This window comes from Oncorhynchus mykiss, chromosome 28 (genome assembly GCF_013265735.2).
Source record: "Oncorhynchus mykiss isolate Arlee chromosome 28, USDA_OmykA_1.1, whole genome shotgun sequence".
Lineage (NCBI taxonomy): Eukaryota > Metazoa > Chordata > Actinopteri > Salmoniformes > Salmonidae > Oncorhynchus > Oncorhynchus mykiss.
Window position 1 is genome coordinate 12598460 of NC_048592.1, and position 18162 is coordinate 12616621.

General features: G+C 40.3%; 1 protein-coding gene across 1 annotated transcript in view; it reads left to right on the plus strand.

Annotated features, from left to right (window-relative positions):
* The window catches only part of pth1r (parathyroid hormone 1 receptor), an 86299-nt gene that overhangs the window by 53921 nt on the left and 14216 nt on the right, over positions 1-18162 (plus strand). The window contains exons 3-8 of the mRNA XM_021589162.2: positions 3047-3157; positions 3706-3830; positions 6791-6885; positions 11309-11495; positions 13356-13509; positions 18095-18155. Of these exons, the coding sequence (XP_021444837.2) occupies positions 3047-3157; positions 3706-3830; positions 6791-6885; positions 11309-11495; positions 13356-13509; positions 18095-18155 (733 nt within the window). The remainder of the gene's footprint in view (positions 1-3046; positions 3158-3705; positions 3831-6790; positions 6886-11308; positions 11496-13355; positions 13510-18094; positions 18156-18162) is intronic.

An 18162-nucleotide genomic window follows, 5' to 3' on the forward strand; every position in this document is an offset into this window, starting at 1 on the left:
TATGCATATTACCTACCTCTCAAAGAGAGAGGAAAGGCTAGGGTGTACTTTCTGCCTGAAAAAGCTTTCGATGCCTTATTTGGTGTGCTTGATTAATACAGTATTCTTTTTCACTTTATAATTTCGAGCATTTTCATTTGAACTTCACTTCATAGGTGGCAAATACTTTGACATCATTATGTTCTGTACAGTATAGCCTATGCTGTAGTTAGTCTCATGATGACCCTGTAGAAATTTGTACCGTTGTACGCTGAGAGTCAGGAAGTTCAGGGAGTGAATACATTTAATAAATAAACAAATTTGAAAAAAAATGAAAAAAGAAACACTAACAGCGCACCGACAAATACAGAAACAATAACGCCTAGGGAAGGAACCAAAGGAAGTGACATAAATAGGGAAGGAACCAAAGGAAGTGACATAAATAGGGAAGGAACCAAAGGGAGTGACATAAATAGGGCAGGTAATCAGGGAAGTGATGGAGTCCAGGTGAGTGTCAATAAGCGCTGGTGCACATGACGATGGTGACAGGTGCGTGTAATAATCAGTGGTCTGGTGACCTAGAGGCCAGAGAGGGAGTATACGCGACAAAATGATGGAGGAAACTTTTGCTGTTAACTGGCCATTATGTTTTATGAATAGTTTTTATTTTTGTAATGTTGACGACATTGGCTAAGAAAAGTGTGCCCTTCATTTGGAATGGACTAAAGCTCATTTTGGTCTCCTCTATTGTGGAAAAACCTTGAAACTTGCATGCTGACTCAAACTCAAAGAATAGCAACTGAATACATTTTTGAGGTGTTTGTCTTTTCTTCCAGATTTGTCTTAACCATGTCTTATGTGAGCACCCTTTTGGTGTTATGTGCCACTGTAAACTTGTGGTTAGCCAAACTATTATTAGAACTGTGGAGGGATGACTGTTTTGTAGTAAAATTAGCAAATAGTAATGAACTGATCTTTCTATTCTAGCTATTTTGAAAGTGGTGGCTGGTAGGGTGGTGGGCCAACCTCAGCCCAAGGCCAGGGTCTTGTTTAGTGTTGCAGTGTTTCACTGTGAAGTCCCATCTGTTTGTTATTGTTTCTCATTTGTGCCTTAAATACACATGAGTTCTCCATTACTTCCCTGAGACAACGTTTTCATTGAGGGAGACACTGAGGTTTGCCTGGTTAGGTCAGTGGAGGGATGTGGGCTTAAGACCCCAGACCTTGCAGTGTGTGAAAATAGCTCAGCATTCAAACCTGTGGTCTTGGTGTAAAATCATAAAAGCTTGCAACTATCAAAACTACTGCGATATGTTTTGACATCTGCAAGACTTGAATCAAATGACTGGAGGGAAAAAGAAAGCGTTATTACAAACCTCAATTACATCACCAATCCCCAAAGTCCCCCACTCCCCCATAGTCCCATTTATATTTAAATCATGGTCATGGAATTTATAGGAAATTATATACGTGTGTGTTCTGTGTTTAATTTGAGCCCGTTGGTAGGTGGTCCGATGGGTTATAAAAGTACAGTGGGAAAAAAACTCAAACCTAAGACCGATTTCACTCCCAGGACATATGGTCATTGATATGGAAAAACGTGAAGCATCAATGCATCTTCTCTCTCAGTCCAAAACCAGTTGAAAAAAAATACAAAGTGTGCTCTCTAATTATGATATCCGAACGATGGGCGATTTTTGAAGGCACATTAAAAATAATGCCGTCATAGCCTCTTTGTAACATTTGATTACATGAATGAGAAAGTAATAGATTCCATTGCAAAAAGAAAACAGTTTTTGTTTTATCCTTATCTAGTTATTAGTGGTGAGTGTGGGGAAGATGTTTTCAATAATAGAAAATGAAAGCGTAGCCAGAAAGTGGCTTCTGCCAGGGATCTGTGGGGAGAGGGTACTACATTCCCACTGTCGGAGGGCTAGGGTTTCTGCACCGTTTGGTAAAGCTAACAATTTAAGAATAATTTGGTTCTAAAATGCTACTGCTGCCCGCATGTATCAATGAGCAGAAGGTTGCTTGACATCGATCTACGGTTTGTTCTGTTTGCCAAAGCAACAATTCCTTGTGAGTCGAAGGCGTTTTTTTTTTGCAAACTTGCTTAAAGTGTACAAACAACAACTTTACCGCGCTGTGCGCATACCCAGGGGGTGAGGAAGAAAGATTTTACAAGAGGGTAGAAATAAGAGAGGTTAGCAGAACCGCTAACTGCTTGACTCTGCTCTTCCACTGTGGTGAACTAGACTCCGTCTTCAGTGGTGTACCATAGTATCTTTGTTTTTTCCCAAGGGATCCAGAACCCTGCACCATTGTCGCTGTTGTTTTCTTGATTTTGCCTGGAATTTCCACAAATAAGATCCATATTGAACCACTTTTAACAGAAGAGATGCTCTTTATGTCGAGGTGTGTGAGTGCTGCGGTAAGATCATAAACATTCAATAAATAGTGCATTTAGGCCTATGCCCCTCCTATGGATCATTAGAAACATGCCTGCATAGGCCTACTCTGTTATGTCCTGACTGCAACATTGCAAGTCTCCTTTTCATGCGGCGGAAGCAACAGACTAACAAGCATGTCTTTCTTGTGAGGTGGACGTAAACAGTGGACGCAGATTCATGCCAAAGCAAAGTACAATTAAAAACATTGAAGTATGATACATTTGCTTGAAAATGTTGACATTTTTAGGTGTTTTGGGAATGACATGCTTGTTTGTTTAGCCTTAGTGGTAGTTTTGATGGAGAGCAGCAGCCACACATCTTCTCTGGATGATCAAACATACTGGTGTTGTGAACAAGGGACATTATATCCATTTCCTACTTACCAACCAATTAGCAGCCTACTGGGGCCATCTTTCTCTACATGCTGTTTATGATCATGACATTAGGTTAACGCTCATTCGTGTATCCTTTTCAGGGGACAGCACAATCTAAAAACAGCTACTCATTGGTGTCTTGGAATACAACGAAGCCTAAGGCGACGTAATGTTGGAGCCAAGGCAGTGAACAGTCAGTCACTAGGCGTAAATGTCACTACTGCTTTGGCTCTATTCCTGCAGATGGTTACTGCTCGCCGGAGTGGGATGGCATTGTTTGTTGGCCCGAGGGGTCTCCTGGAAAGCTGGTGTCCACTGCCTGTCCAGAGTACATTTACGACTTCAACCATAAAGGTAAGACAGGCCCTGGGTAGCCTGCAGTTCAACAGTTCTCTTTCACTGAGCTCATTTTCGGTTTTACGTCAAATATGCGCATGCACGACTATAAGTCGCTTTGGATAAAAGCGACTGCTAAACGGCATACATTGTAGGTAATGGTGGTCACTATTGTACAATTTGAAAACAACCTCTTGTCTGCTTTACTCTGGAAGACGGCATGGGGCGTTGCTTTTGAATACATTTCCATAGTTACATCAACGCAACACGATTTTGATCTTTAAAAACTTGAGTTCTTCATCTGACAAGGCTGTTACACTGGAAAAAGTACACATGATTTCTGATGTGATAACATTCAGAACATACCATACCATACCATAACATACCAAACTCCTAACATACTATTCACTTTGTTTCCTAGAAAAGGCCAACAGCCTTGGACATTTATTCTAGGAAATTGTCACGCATAGGATATCCTGGTATACAACACCAATATGTACTTACAGGTGAAAAGAAATTACACATGCATTGTCATTCTGTTGTAATCTATGTGTTGTATTCTACAGGACTAGCCTATCGTCGCTGTGACAACAATGGGACATGGGAGCTGACCACTACCAACAACAAGACATGGGCAAACTACAGCGAATGTGCAAAATTCCTCTCGCACTATAACCAAAATAATGAGAAGGTGAGAGTCGTGTCTATCCTAGTGTGCATTTCTTCACACCATTAGACAATGCCAACTTTGTCAGGGATGTGACACAATAGCAGTGGACAGGGACAATGGCCATTGTGTGTCTTTTCTGAAAAAAAGTGTGACATTTTATGTCTGTTTCAATCTATTCTATTGTTTGAGGGCTGTTCTCGCATTAGCCTACACAATCAATGTGGAGGTATTGGAATGTGTATGATATTGGGCGTGTGATCTGATTGGTAAGAAACTAGGCCCTCTTTACTGGTGTAGGCTAGGCCGCTTTTCATTTCTGTCACAATTCAGATGGAGCTGTAGGGGGATTTGTGTGTGAGTGTACTGCAGGAGCTAGCTAGCTACTGCTCTGATGTCTCAATCATTCTCGAACCTCACATGTCTCACTTCTTGAACCTCTACAGTGTTCATTGTCTGTCTGCCATCCCCATTGTTAGACTTGTTTACATTCTGCTTTTTCTGATGCTTCTACTCATTTGCAGGAAACCTAACAATAACAACAGATATTTAGAAGATCAACATAAAAACCCTGTTTACCATTTAGGTGAAGAATGTTGCCAAATGGAACAAAAGATGTGTCCCCTCAGAAATGTGAGGCTACTTCAAATGAAAAGCAGACATGCTAATTCTTTACTATTGCCTTATTTCCCCCTTGGAGATTATGTGAATAATGTTTGGAATTATTATACTTGTGTTTGGACCAAAGAATCTATTGCTAGATGAAGCGAAGCGTTACCTCCATTGAACCCCTTCTTACAATCTGATATGATAGGCTTCTTCCTCTGACTTAAATGTATTGGAGCAGAATTGGATATCGGGATAAAGGCTATATGACCAGCACATCTCTGCAAAAATGGTGCTGTAGCCAGGATTTTCGAGGAAAAGATTCAACATGTGGAAAATTTAAGAAAAATGTCTTAAACACTTTAAAGTAACTTTAACCATAGAAAGATTGCGGATACTATTACGTCTTTACTTTGCTTAATTCCGTTATCATCACAGAGGTCATTCCAATTTCATTAATTCAATTATTTATTTATTTATTATTCAATTTTAATTGAAGGCAGTAAATTCAGGAAGCAAGCAAAAATTACAGTTCAATAATCGATTTGTTTGTTGTTTATTTTCAATGACTTCTCAATAAACTGAACAGTAGAAGCTATTTCAAAAGTTTAGACATTTCTGAATTGTTTTATTCAAATCACTTCCTGAATTGACTGCCTTCAATTCGAATTCAGCCCAAGTCTAGTGGTCAGCAGGTTGCCATGGGTAACAGGTTGCCATGGGTAACACTGGGCCATGTAAAAGGAGGCGGTAAGTAATCAGTCCCTGAATGACGAGTCGAGGGCGCTAAGCAGGAAATTGTTGAAAGCTACTCCCCACTCTTAACCTGAGCAAGGTTATTTAGCGGTTAGCTCCAGCCAAGGTTCAGAAAAGGTCATCCTGAGTACTGTAGATTGGATTCAGTCTGGTTTAACCAGGCTATCTGCTTTTGGGCTTACTTCCATAATAACGTGCACCAGGGATCGCTTACTGCAACCCAAAATATCTGGCTTCGTATGAATATTAAACCAAACTTCTCTGGTCTCTCCCCGCACTTGCATTCTTCTCTCCCCCTTTTAAATGTGGGTCTCAACATTACGGTTGTGGGCGAGGATGTCATGGGTATCCTTCCATCCACATTTTGAGGAGAGGGCCCCTGATTTATTTATTCTTATACTTCAAATGTTTGTTGATGGTCTCCCGGTCCCAGGACTCATAGCAGCAGCTATAGTTAATGAAAAATGCATATGCACCAAATTAAACCCTTCAGCCGTGCACCACAACTTAGGAACCCTTGGGTTTGGCACTGGGTCCCCATCCCTAAATGATAACAGCAGTGGAGTAGGCTCTGGTTACAGCAGGCCCCAGAGGAGCCTCTCCACTAGGCTGTGTTGATCCAGCAACCACGGGTAGCTAGCTAGAGTCCAGACCTGGATTCAAACAGTATTTCAAATACTTTGCGAGTTTGATTGAGTCCTGCCTGGAATTCCAGGTGAACAGGATTTATTTTAGACAGGCAAGCTCAATCAAGTGCAGCTAAAATATTTGAAATAAAACCAATCCTATTTGAATCCAGGTTTTTTTTTTAGCGTCTCACCTCTCCAGCAGTATGTCCTCTGGTTGCCTGCTCTGTGCTGTTATCTCCAGCTGGAAGCCCCAGCACGCACCACACCCCACCCCACCCAGGGCTTTTGTCAGTGCGGCACATCTCTCAAGCCAAATATTCTGTTTATTAGAAATCTCCAACTCAGTCTGACACTTGGCGGGCATCCCATTGCCTGGTGGGCGTCAGTCCTCTGGTGGGCAGCTCACTGTCAGAAATATTCGGAAACTAATCAGAGGCCTGAAAATGGTTGCACACCGTGAAATGACCTTTAGACCTTGGAATGGTCGCGCACCATGACAGCACCTTCTTTGAGCTTTAAGATGCATGGTGTTTTGTTTTTGGTCCGCAGCAGTTTTCTGTTTAGTAATGCGTAGCCTGCAACTGCGAGTCATTTTTTTGCCGTGAGTAACATTATCCTCAGTGCCTCTATAAAGGCTCAAACATTGAGGCACAGAGACCCCATGAACGCGTTCAGCAGATTTATGGGGACAATATTGTGTAATTGGAATGTCCTGGGTCAATGACTTTTATGTTGTGAAACAATCAATGTAGCACACCAGGCACACCTGTCAAACATCTATCACTTCCTCAAACAGGCTACTGTAAGTAGGCCAACACTTCTGAGTAGACAGTTCACTCCTGACCTGCCTCCTGATACGACTAACAATATCTCTCCTTCATATGACCTTGTCTCTCTCAACAGGAAGTATTTGACCGTTTGTACCTCATCTACACAGTGGGCTACTCCGTCTCTCTTAACATTTCTCCTTCATACGACCTTCTCTCTCAACAGGAAGTATTTGACCGTTTGTACCTCATCTACACAGTGGGCTACTCCATCTCTCTGGGATCACTTATGGTGGCTGTGATCATCCTGGGTTATTTCCGGTGAGTAGTACTTGTTGTCATTGGGAAAATTCCTTCCTCAGTCCATATTGTATCTCCCACCAAATCTCTCATCGAATGTTTTGTGTGGTGAAACAAAGAGACAAAGCCTGCAAAATGTGTTTGTATAATGTTTTACCTTTGCTTTTCCATGAGCGTTTGACTTTTAAAAGGATTAGAGGTGGCTGCCTTTTGAGGTTGTTGCCTTGGAGCCAGCGTGTAATTGTGAATCGTGCCTCATCTTGCTGGCATTTACTGTATATTCTTTGTTATTTTCATACTTATTCATCTCAGACCCCAGAGAAAGCCGTGGTTAGTGCGTATTGTTATTATATATACTTGGTGGTATGTTTACATGAAGATATGGGCGGCAGGTAGCCTAGTGGTTGAGCCAGTAACCGAAAGGTTGCTGGATCGAATCCCTGGGCTGACAAGGTAGGAATCTGTCGTTCTACCCCTGAACAAGGCTGTTAACCCACTGTTCCCCGGTAGGCCGTCATTGTAAATAATAATTTGTTCTTAACTGACTTGCTTACTTAAATAAAAATGAATATCAGGTGTGGTGCGCAGTTTCAGCCTAATTAATATTCTGTCATGTCCGGGCAGAAGCCTTTAAGTCAGGCTGGAAGAGAAATAGATTGGCAAATTAATTCTGACAGTCAATTTGATATGTAGTGAATTTGGTTGGATTTTCTAGAGACAGTTACTTTTGTTCTTATCATTGCCTTAGCCCAAAAATGAATTACTCAAATTCAGCAGCATGAACACTAGTCCTTGCACACAAGGTTGAATTTGTTTGACATTTTACATTGAATCGTTTCATTTTTCTTTTAGGTGATTAATGCAAGGAAACCTCCCCATTATTTACAAATTTTTGTTTAGCGGCGGGAGAGTGTCAAGTCCAGGAATTGGTGTAAAGTTGTGTTTACAACGTGACTTAGAGACTAAGCCAGGCTTCTCAGAAGGGAGTGAATGTTTTAAGAGAGAGAGAGAGAGAGAGAGACCCTAAACTGGCACCAGGAAATCTACAGGCCAAATTAGTTTAAACACACGTCTCGAGGGTCCCCGGGGGTCTGGGCTGACGTCCCAGCAGCACATTCAGGAGCACTCCAGCTCCGTCTCCCTCTTCCCTTTTAACATGTCAGACACAGGAGAGGCAGGTTCATAAATGTTTTCTGTGGAGAGACCGAGAGGGCGAGAGGGATGCATACTGCACATTAGCACTGGTGTTTATCCTTCTTCCTGTTCACAAATTAGTTTCCCTCACCACTTCACAAATCAAAGTTCCCCAAAGGAGAGCTTGTCCAATATCTTAATAGCCAGTTTAGAGGTAGCAGGTAGCTTAGTGGTTAAGAGCATTGGGCCAGTAATCCCTAAGCCAATTAGGGGAAAATCTGCCGGTGTACCCTTGAGCAAGGCACTTAACCCTAATTGCTCTTTTAAGTCGGTTTGGATAAGGGCGTCTGCTAAATTACTAAAATGCAGTAATGGGTTTGACTGCGGAGGTTAGACACAAGCAAGTAATGATTAATGAGTTTTCTGCGGTTACTTGTTATATATATATATATATATATATATATATATATATATATATATATATATATATATATATATATATATATATATATATATATATATATATATATATATATATATATATATATATATATATATATATATATATATATATACTCACTGCTTGCCACAGTAATACACTGATATAGGGCTGGGAATTGCCAGGGACCTCCCAGTATGATATTATCACGATACTTTCGTGCTGATACAATGTATATTGAGATTCTCTCAATTTTTTATGACATCTTATTGCGATTTGATGTCCCAAAAATAATGCTCACTATCTGTCTGCTGCAGAGAGACGAGAGAACATGAGGAAATTCCATCAGTCATGGAAATATGAAAACATAATGGCTCGTTATTCAAAAGATATTGGAGAACAAGCTATGGAATGAAAAATACCAGAGTTTTGGTGCAGGTACAGCCGACTAGCGCCAAATAGCGCTATCTACCAATCGATACTTGGAGTCAAAGTATCAATAAAATATTGTCCAAAATAATATGTAACTGTATCGATTTGTTCCCCCATCACTACACTGATAAAGGTTTTTAGAATATTCTTAGCTAAATTGGCTTCATGATCAATAATCATTTTATAGCGCTGGAGGATAACATTTGTTACCTACATTGGGTGTCTGAGAAATGCTTGGATTGACATGAAGGCAAATGTCAGAATATAGATAACCGTTTCTAGTTTGGTATAGTCTGTGTATTGACAACACAATACAAGCCGACGCCAACTTCATCAAATGCTCCCTTCAATGTTGGCAAGGGATGTTTTGAGGATAATGTGACAGATAAACTTTTGCTTGTCTGGGAGGAAATACGCATGCTCTTGGATCTGCTCAACACATGCTTGCAATTTTGTTTTTACAGCTCACTTTGAGCCCTGCAATTCAATATTTGTGCTTTTCAAGCCCCTAAATCGCAAGAATGTGTTATAGTCAGCGCGGAATTCAGCTGGCTCTAATTAGGATGAGTATTGTTCTGAAGAGTGTGAAAATACAAACACACGTGCACACACAAACACACACACACATATATACGCACATGTACGTGCGCACACATACAGTACCAGTCAAAAGTTTGGACACACCTACTCATTCAAGGGTTTTTCTACATTGTATAATAATAGTGAAGATATCAAAACTATGAAATAACACATATGAAAAAGAGTTAAACAAATCAAAATATATTTTAGATTCATCAAAGTAGACACCCTTTGCCTTGACAGCTTTGCAAACGCTTGGCATTCTCTCAACCAGCTTTCCCTGGAATGCTTTTCCAACAGTATTGAAGGAGTTCCCACATATGCTGAGCACTTGTTGGCTGCTTTTCCTTCATTCTGCGGTCCAACTCATCCCAAACCATCTCAATTGGGTTGAGGTTGGGTTATTGTGGAGGCCAGGTCATCTGACACTCCATCACTCTCCTTCTTGGTCAAATAGCCCTTACACAGCCTGGCGGTGTGTTGGGTCATTGTCCTGTTGCAAAACAATTGATAGTCCCACTGAGCGCGAACCAGATGGGTTGGCGTGTCGCTGCAGAATGCTGTGGTAGCCATGCTGGTTAAGTGTGCCTTGAAATCTAAATAAATAACAGGCACTGTCACCAGCAAAGCACCATCACACCTCCTCTTCCATGCTTCATGGTGGGAACCACACACGCGGAGATCATCTGTTCACCTACTCTGAGTCTCACAAAGACACGGTGGTTGGAACCAAAAATCTCAAATTTGGACTCATCAGACCAAAGGACAGATTTCCACTGGTCTAATGTCCATTCCTCGTGTTTCTTAGCCGAAGGAAGTCTCTTCTTACTGGTGTCCTTTAGTAGTGTTTTTTTGTTGTTGCAGAAATTCAACCATGAAGGCCTGATTCACACAGTCTTCTCTGAACAGTTGATGTTGAGATGTGTCTGTTACTCAAACTCTGTCCAGCAATTATTGGCGCTGCAATCTGAGATACAGTTAACTCTAATGAACTTATCCTCTGCAGCAGAGGTAACTCTGGGTCTTCCATTCCTGTGTCGGTCCTCGTGAGAGACAGTTTCGTCATAGCTTGTGATGGTTTTTGTGACTGCACTTGAAGAAATGTAAAAAATTATTGACATTTTCTGTAGTGTACTGATGGATTGTCGTTTCTCTTTGCTGATTTGAGCTGTACTTGCCGTATTATGGACTTTGTCTTTCACCAAATAGGGCTATCATCCTTATACCACCCCTACCTTGTCACAACGCAACTGATTGGCCCAAACGCATTAAGAAAGAAATGTCACAAATTAACTTTAAACATGGCACACCCGTTAATTGAAATGCATTCCAGTTGACTAACCCATGAAGCTGGTTGAGAGAATGCCAAGAGTGCTTTGATGACAGCTTTGCAGAAAGGGTGTCTACTTTGAAGAATCTAAAATATAGAGAATCTCAAATTTGGTTACTACATGACTCCATATGTGTTATTTCATAGTTTTGATGTCTTCACTATTATTATACAATGTAGAAAATGGTAAAAATAAAGAAAAACCCTGGAATGAGTATCTATGTCCAAATGTTTGACTGGTACTGTACATACAAACATGTGGAAAACTCTCCCCCCCTCCCCCCTCCACACACTTACCACCTTGATAAGATTTAAACATGGGTTCCTAGTGTATTAACGGCTTAGTACCGTCAGTTTCTCAGAAGTTTTGCACGTGCATTTCTGTATTTCTCTCACTGATTGCCTTTGGTTTGAGTAAGCCAATAGTATGACCTAGTATTACCACAACACGACTATTGCTTGTCACTGTGAAGATTATATCTTTTTTTTTAAATGTTTATATAATTATCTCCTCCTCTCCACTTATCCAGGCGGTTGCATTGTACCAGGAACTACATCCACATGCACCTGTTTGTGTCTTTCATGCTGCGAGGCATCAGCATCTTCATAAAGGATGTGGTGCTGTACTCTGGTTCTGCCCTAGAGGACATGGAGAGAGTCAGTGTGGAAGATCTCAAGTCCATCACCGAGGCTCCTCCAGCTAACAAAACCCAGTTTGTAAGTACCTAACATTGTCCCCAGGCTCTAGGAGGTTTAATACGTGAGAATAGTAAGTACCAGGCTAAGGTAGTGAAGTTATTGACCAAGGCACCTGTGTAATTATTTACGTACAACACATTTTCATAAATACGGTTCTGACTGTTTTTGTGAAGCGTCTGTTCTAAATGTGTTGGATCATTGTAAAAGGCCGTCCTCTAAGGGCATAGGGATCAATATTCGATATGAGTTGCTAAAGTCTTTCCAGCATTCAGTACACATGACTCTTGAGGCTTTTCATTTTGCTTGTTTTATTACGGTCTCTCGCAGCATTTCTAAATAAGCTAAATCAATGCTATTTGTAAAGAATTGCCACAAAGAAAGTCTGGTTTATAAAACTGGATAAGAAAGAGCAGGTGGTAGGAGAAAAAGCTAAGAGGATAAGTCTCTCTTGGCTCGCGCATATTATCAATAGTTAGAGTGTGCAAGCCAGGCTGAAGGAAGCAGCTACAAACAGCACCAGTCAAAAGTGTGGGCACACCTACTCATTCCAGGGTTTTTCTTTATTTTTAATATTTTCTACATTGTATAATAGAATAATAGAAGCTGGTTGAGAGAGTGCCACGAGTGTGCAAAGCTGTCATCAAGGCAAAAGGTGGCAAATTTAAGAATCTCAAATATAACATATTTTGATTTGTTGAAAACGTTTTTGGTCACTACATGATTCCACGTGTGTTATTTCATAGTTTTGATGTCTTCACTATTATTCTACAATGTAGAAAATACAAAAAAAAAATTAAGAAAAACCTTGAATGAGTAGGTGTGTCCAAACATTTGACTGGTACTGTACATTAGGACCAGTAATGGAGGTATACGCCTCATCAATTAATAAGCCTGATGGAACCGATCAGAATGTTTAGCTTAAAATGTTGATAAACGTTTAGTTCTTCACGTTTTAAGCGCAGCAATGTGCACACTGCGGTAGGCCTACGCGCAAATGTTCCAAAATGCAATTTGCGGGAAAATTGCACTCTGTCCTGAGATGGACATTTAGAAAGAGGGGAGATCTAACGATGCAACAACTATTATGGGTTGCTAATATGACAAGGATTATATCTTTGGCTGCCAGACAATGAACGTTTATTTGAAAAACAATAGAACAGGAGAGCGGAAATGAGAAGTCTTTATAAAATAATTGCCTCCATGTTTCTATGGTGAGATTTTGGATTTAGGTTACTTTGAAACAAGGTAAGACATGCCTCATAATATGAAGTAAAACGTCAAGGTTTCATACAATTTAAGGAACCAGAAAAATATAGTGACGCCAATGATAGGCTTAAACCTCTTTGGGTGGGCCGTTTGGGGGGGGGGGGGGGGGGGGGGTGGACAAATTTGAGTATACCCACTTCTCCAGGGACCACTACACCACTGAGTAGGACAGACAGAGGCAGAGAGGTTGGCATCCCTTAGGGCGAACACAGGCTAAACTTCCAGGAATTCCCTGTTGTTTAATTCCCTGTGTATTTTATCAACCTCTCCAGGTTTGAGCAACACACAGTATTAATTGGATTAGAATACATCTTTAAATTTAAAAACCGTGCTTGGAACCTAGAAGTTTCATCATGGAGAGGCTTGAATGTTGGTTTACTCCCTGCAAAGTGAATATACAGTTGTCAATGTACACACTACCCTTAGTGTTTCTGTATGTCACACAAGCCAAGCAGTATATAACAGTGCAAAGCAAGAATGGAATCTACAGATTCAACATGTATGGCTTCAGGTCACTACACAAAGAACCTTGTGCTTGTGACCATGAAATAGCCATATTGTATTTAGTAAATTCAGTATATTAGATGTATTTGTCTGTTGTGTTTCCTTTAGATTGGCTGTAAATTAGCAGTGACCCTGTTCCTGTATTTCCTGGCCACCAACTACTACTGGATCCTAGTAGAGGGCTTGTACCTCCACAGCCTCATCTTCATGACCTTCTTCTCAGACAGGAAGTACCTCTGGGGATTCACTTTGATTGGATGGGGTATGTGATGTCATAGATTTTTTTTTTTTACTGCAGATTCACTGCTACAAATGAAATAAATAAGCTTAAATTAACACCTTTAAAAAAACACCTTTAAAAAAACACGCAGAGTTGAAGTCGGAAGTGTACATACACGTTAGCCAATACATTTAAACTCAGTTACTCACCATTCCTGACATTTAATCCTAGTAAAAATTCCCTGTCTTAGGTCAATTAGGATCAACACTTTATTTTAAGAATGTGAAATGTCAGAATAATAGTAGAGAGAATGATTTATTTCAGCTTTTATTTCTTTCATCACATTCCCAGTGGGTCAGAAGTTTACATACATTCAATTAGTATTTGGTAGCATTGCCTTTAAATTGTTTAACTTGGGTCAAGCGTTTTGGGTAGCCTTCCACAAGCTTCCCACAATAGGTTGGGTGGATTGTGGCCCATTCGTCCTGACAGAGCTATTGTAACTGAGTCAGGTTTGTAGGCCTCCTTGCTAGCACACTCTTTTTCAGTTCTGCCCACAAATGTTCTATATGATTGAGGTCAGGGCTTTGTGATGGCCACTCCAATGCCACAACTTTGGAAGTATGCTTGGGGTTATTGTCCATTTGGAAGGCCCATTTGCGACCAAGCTTAAACTTCGACTGATGATGCTTTAACTTCTTGCATTATTTTCATTTTTGGAAAAATAACGTTCCCAAAGTAAACAGGCTATTTTGTCAGGACAGGATGCTAGAATATGCATATAATTGACAACTTAGGATAGAAAACACTCTAAAGTTTCCAAAACTGTAAAAACATTGTCTGTGAGTAGAACAGAACTGATATTACAGGCGAAAGCCTGAGAAACATCCAATCCGGAAGGGACTCTTATTTAGAAAGCTCTGCGTTCCTATGCGTCCCTATTGAGCAGTGAATGAGATATCAACCAGATTCCTTTTTCTATGGCTTCCCTGATGTGTCTAGTGTCACAATACATAGTTTCAGGCTTTTATTTTGAACAATGAGCCTGAACGTCAACATTGCGTCAGTGGTCAGCTGGAGTCTCTCAGTGTTTTGTGCATAAGGGACAAATGCGGCCATTGTTTCTCTCTTTCCTACTAAGAAGCCATCTGTCCCGGTTGATATATTATCGAATAGATATTTGAAAAACACCTTGAGGATTGATTATAAACAACGATTGCCATGTTTCTGTCGATATTATGGAGCTAATTTGGAATATTTTTCGGCGTTATAGTGACCTTAATTTCTGGTCGAAATCTCTGCCAAACGTGAAGAACTAACAGAGTTATTTCGGCTACAAAAATAATATTTTTGGAAAAAAGGAACATTTGCTATCTAACTGGGAGTCTTGTGAGTGAAAACATCCGAAGCTCATCAAAGGTAAACAATTTAATTTGATTGCTTTTGTGAATTTCGTGACCAGGTTGCCTGCTGCTAGCTAGGCATAATGCTATGCTAGGCTATCGATAAACTTACACAAATGCTTGTCTTGCTTTGGCTGTAAAGCATATATTCAAAATCTGAGATGACAGGGTGATTAACAAAAGGCTAAGCTGTGTTTCAATATATTTCACTTGTGATTTCATGAATATTAATATTTTCTAGTAATATTTATGTCCGTTGCGTTACGCTAATTAGTGTCAGTTGATGATTACGCTCCCGGGTCCGGGATGGGGAGTTCCAACATATCCACATAATTTTCCCACCTCATGATGCCATCTATTTTGTGAAGTGCACCAGTCCCTCCTGCAGCAAAGCACCCCCACAAAATGATGCTACCACCCCCGTGCTTCACGTTTGGGATGGTGTTTCTTCAGCTTGCAAACCTCCCCATTTTTCCTCCCAAACATAACGATGGTCATTATGGCCAAACAGTTCTATTTTTGTTTCATCAAACCAAAGGACATTTCTCCAAAAAGTATGATCTTTGTCCCCATGTGCAGTTGCAAACCGTAGTCTGTTTCTTTTATGGCGGTTTTGGAGCAGTGGCTTCTTCCTTGCTGAGTGGCCTTTCAGGTTATGTCGATTTTGGACTTGTTTTACTGTGGATATAGATACTTTTGTACCTGTTTCCTCCAGCATCTTCACAAGGTCCTTTGCTGTTGTTCTGGGATTGTTTTGCACTTTCCGGACCACAGTACGTTCATCTCTAGGAGACAGAACGTGTCTCCTTCCTGAGCGGTATGACGGCTGCGTGGTCTCATGGTGTTTATACTTGCGTACTATTGTTTCTACAGATGAACATGGTACCTTCAAGTATTTGGAAATTGCTCCCAAGGATGACCCAGACTTGTGGTGGTCTACAATTTTTTTCTGAGGTCTTGGCTGATTTTCTTTTGATTTTCCCATGATGTCAAGCAAAGAGGCACTGAGTTTGAAGGTAGGCCTTGAAATACATCCACAGGTACAGCTCCAATTGTCTCAAATTATGTCAATTAGCCTGTCAGAAGCTTCTAAAGCCATGACATAATTTTCTGGAATTTTCCAAGCTGTTTAAAGGCACAGTCAACTTAGTGTATGTAAACTTCTGATCCACTGGAATTGTGATACAGTGAAATAATCTCTGTAAACAATTGTTGGAAAAATTCCTTGTCATAAACAAAGTAGATGTCCTAACCAACTTGCCAAAACTATAGTTTGTTAACAAGAAATTTGAGGAGTGGTTGAAAAATGAGTGTTAATGACTCCAACCTAAGTGTATGTAAACTTCCAACTTCAACTGTATTAATCAATTCATTTGAAAAGCATTTCCTATGTCATAATGTTTCGTATAATATTTCACGGACAGCTGAATTTTGTTTGATCATTATTAACTATTCAATGTTTTCACACATGGTGTGAATACTGTTATACGCAGAACTCAAGAATAGTTCAGAGAGCTAGGCTGTACGGCTCCTGCATTGTACACACTGTGCGTAACGGTTATGTAAGCACAGCGCATACAATGTGGATGCTGTGTCGCCCAATTGCCTCGCTATATTAACAGTATATTACAAGGCAAATTTTGACTTGAACCCACTATAATAATTGGAAGGAAATTGCTGTATTTTGTGTTTAATCATTATTTGTGTGATTTTATAGATCACTATAATCTGTTTTGCAGGGGTCTCAGCTGTTAACCTCTCTGGGATCGTTCGGGACGCTAGAGTCCCACCTCGCCAACAGCCAGTGAAAGTGCAGGGCACCAAATTCAAAACAACAGAAATCTCATAATAAAAATTCCTGAACCATACAAGTATTTTACACCATTTTAAAGATACACTTCTCGTTAATCCAACCACAGTGTCCGATTTCAAAAAGGCTTTTCGGCGAAAGCAGAACATGTCATTATGTTTGGTCAGCAACTAGTCACAGAAAGCATTCAGCCATTTTCTAACCAAAGAGAAGTGTCACAAAAAGCAGAAATATAGATAAAATTAATCACTAACCTTTGACGATCTTCATCAGATGACACTCCCAGGACTCAATGTTACACAATACATGTATGTTTTGTTCGATCAAGTTCATATTTATATCCAAAAACCTCAGTTTACATTGGCGCCATGTTCAGAAATGCCTCCAAAACATCCAGAGAAATTGCAGAGCCACATCAAATAACAGAAATACTCATCTTAAACTTTGATGAAGGATACATGTTTTACATAGAATTAAAGATAAACTTGTTCTTAATGCAACCGCTGTGTCAGATTTCAAAAAAGCTTCACGGCAAAAGCACAATATTCAATAATCTGAGAACAGCGTTCAGCCACAAAAGCAAGCCATACAGTTACCCGCCAAGTTGTTGAGTCAACAAAAGTCATAAATAGCATTATAAATCTTCACTTACCTTTGATCTTCGTTGGAATGCACTCCCAGGACTCCCACTTCCACAATAAATGTTTGTTTTCTTCGATTACATCCATATTTATGTCCAAATACCTCCGTTTAGTTCACTATTCCAAAGGCACAATGCGCGAGCGCAAAATCCAGACGAAAAGTCAAGAGTTCCATTACAGTTTGTAGAAACATGTCAAACGATGTTTTCAATCAACCCTTAGGGTATTTTTATAATAAATCTTCAATAATATTCCAACCGGACAATAGCATATTCATTACAGAGGAAAAAGAAGGAACGGCGCGCCCGCGTGACTGTGCTGTAAACAACTGATTGGCCTCAGCCTAGTCCACTTGTTGAAACAGCTCTTATTCGACACCCTTCCGCAATAGAAGCCTCAAACAACTTTCTAAAGACTGTTAACATCTGCTGGAAGCCTTGGGAAGTGCATTCTGGCCCCATAGACACAGCATATTGGATAGGCAGTCACTTAAATGAAACTACAAACCTCAGATTTCCCACTTCCTGGTTGGATTTGTCTGATTTTCGCCTGCCATATGAGTTCTGTTATACTCACAGACATCATTCAAACCGTTTTAGAAACGTCAGTGTTTTCTATCCAATACTACTAATAATATGCATATATTAGCATCTGGGAGTAGCAGGCAGTTTACTCTGGGCACCTTATTCATCCAAGCTACTCAATACTGCCCCCCTGTCACCAAGAAGTTGTTGTTTTGAGATCCCATCTTGATGTTTGTTGTTGATTTGCAGGGGTCCCAGCTATGTTTGTGACAGTGTGGGCAAGTGTGAGAGCCACCCTGGCAGACACAGAGTAAGTA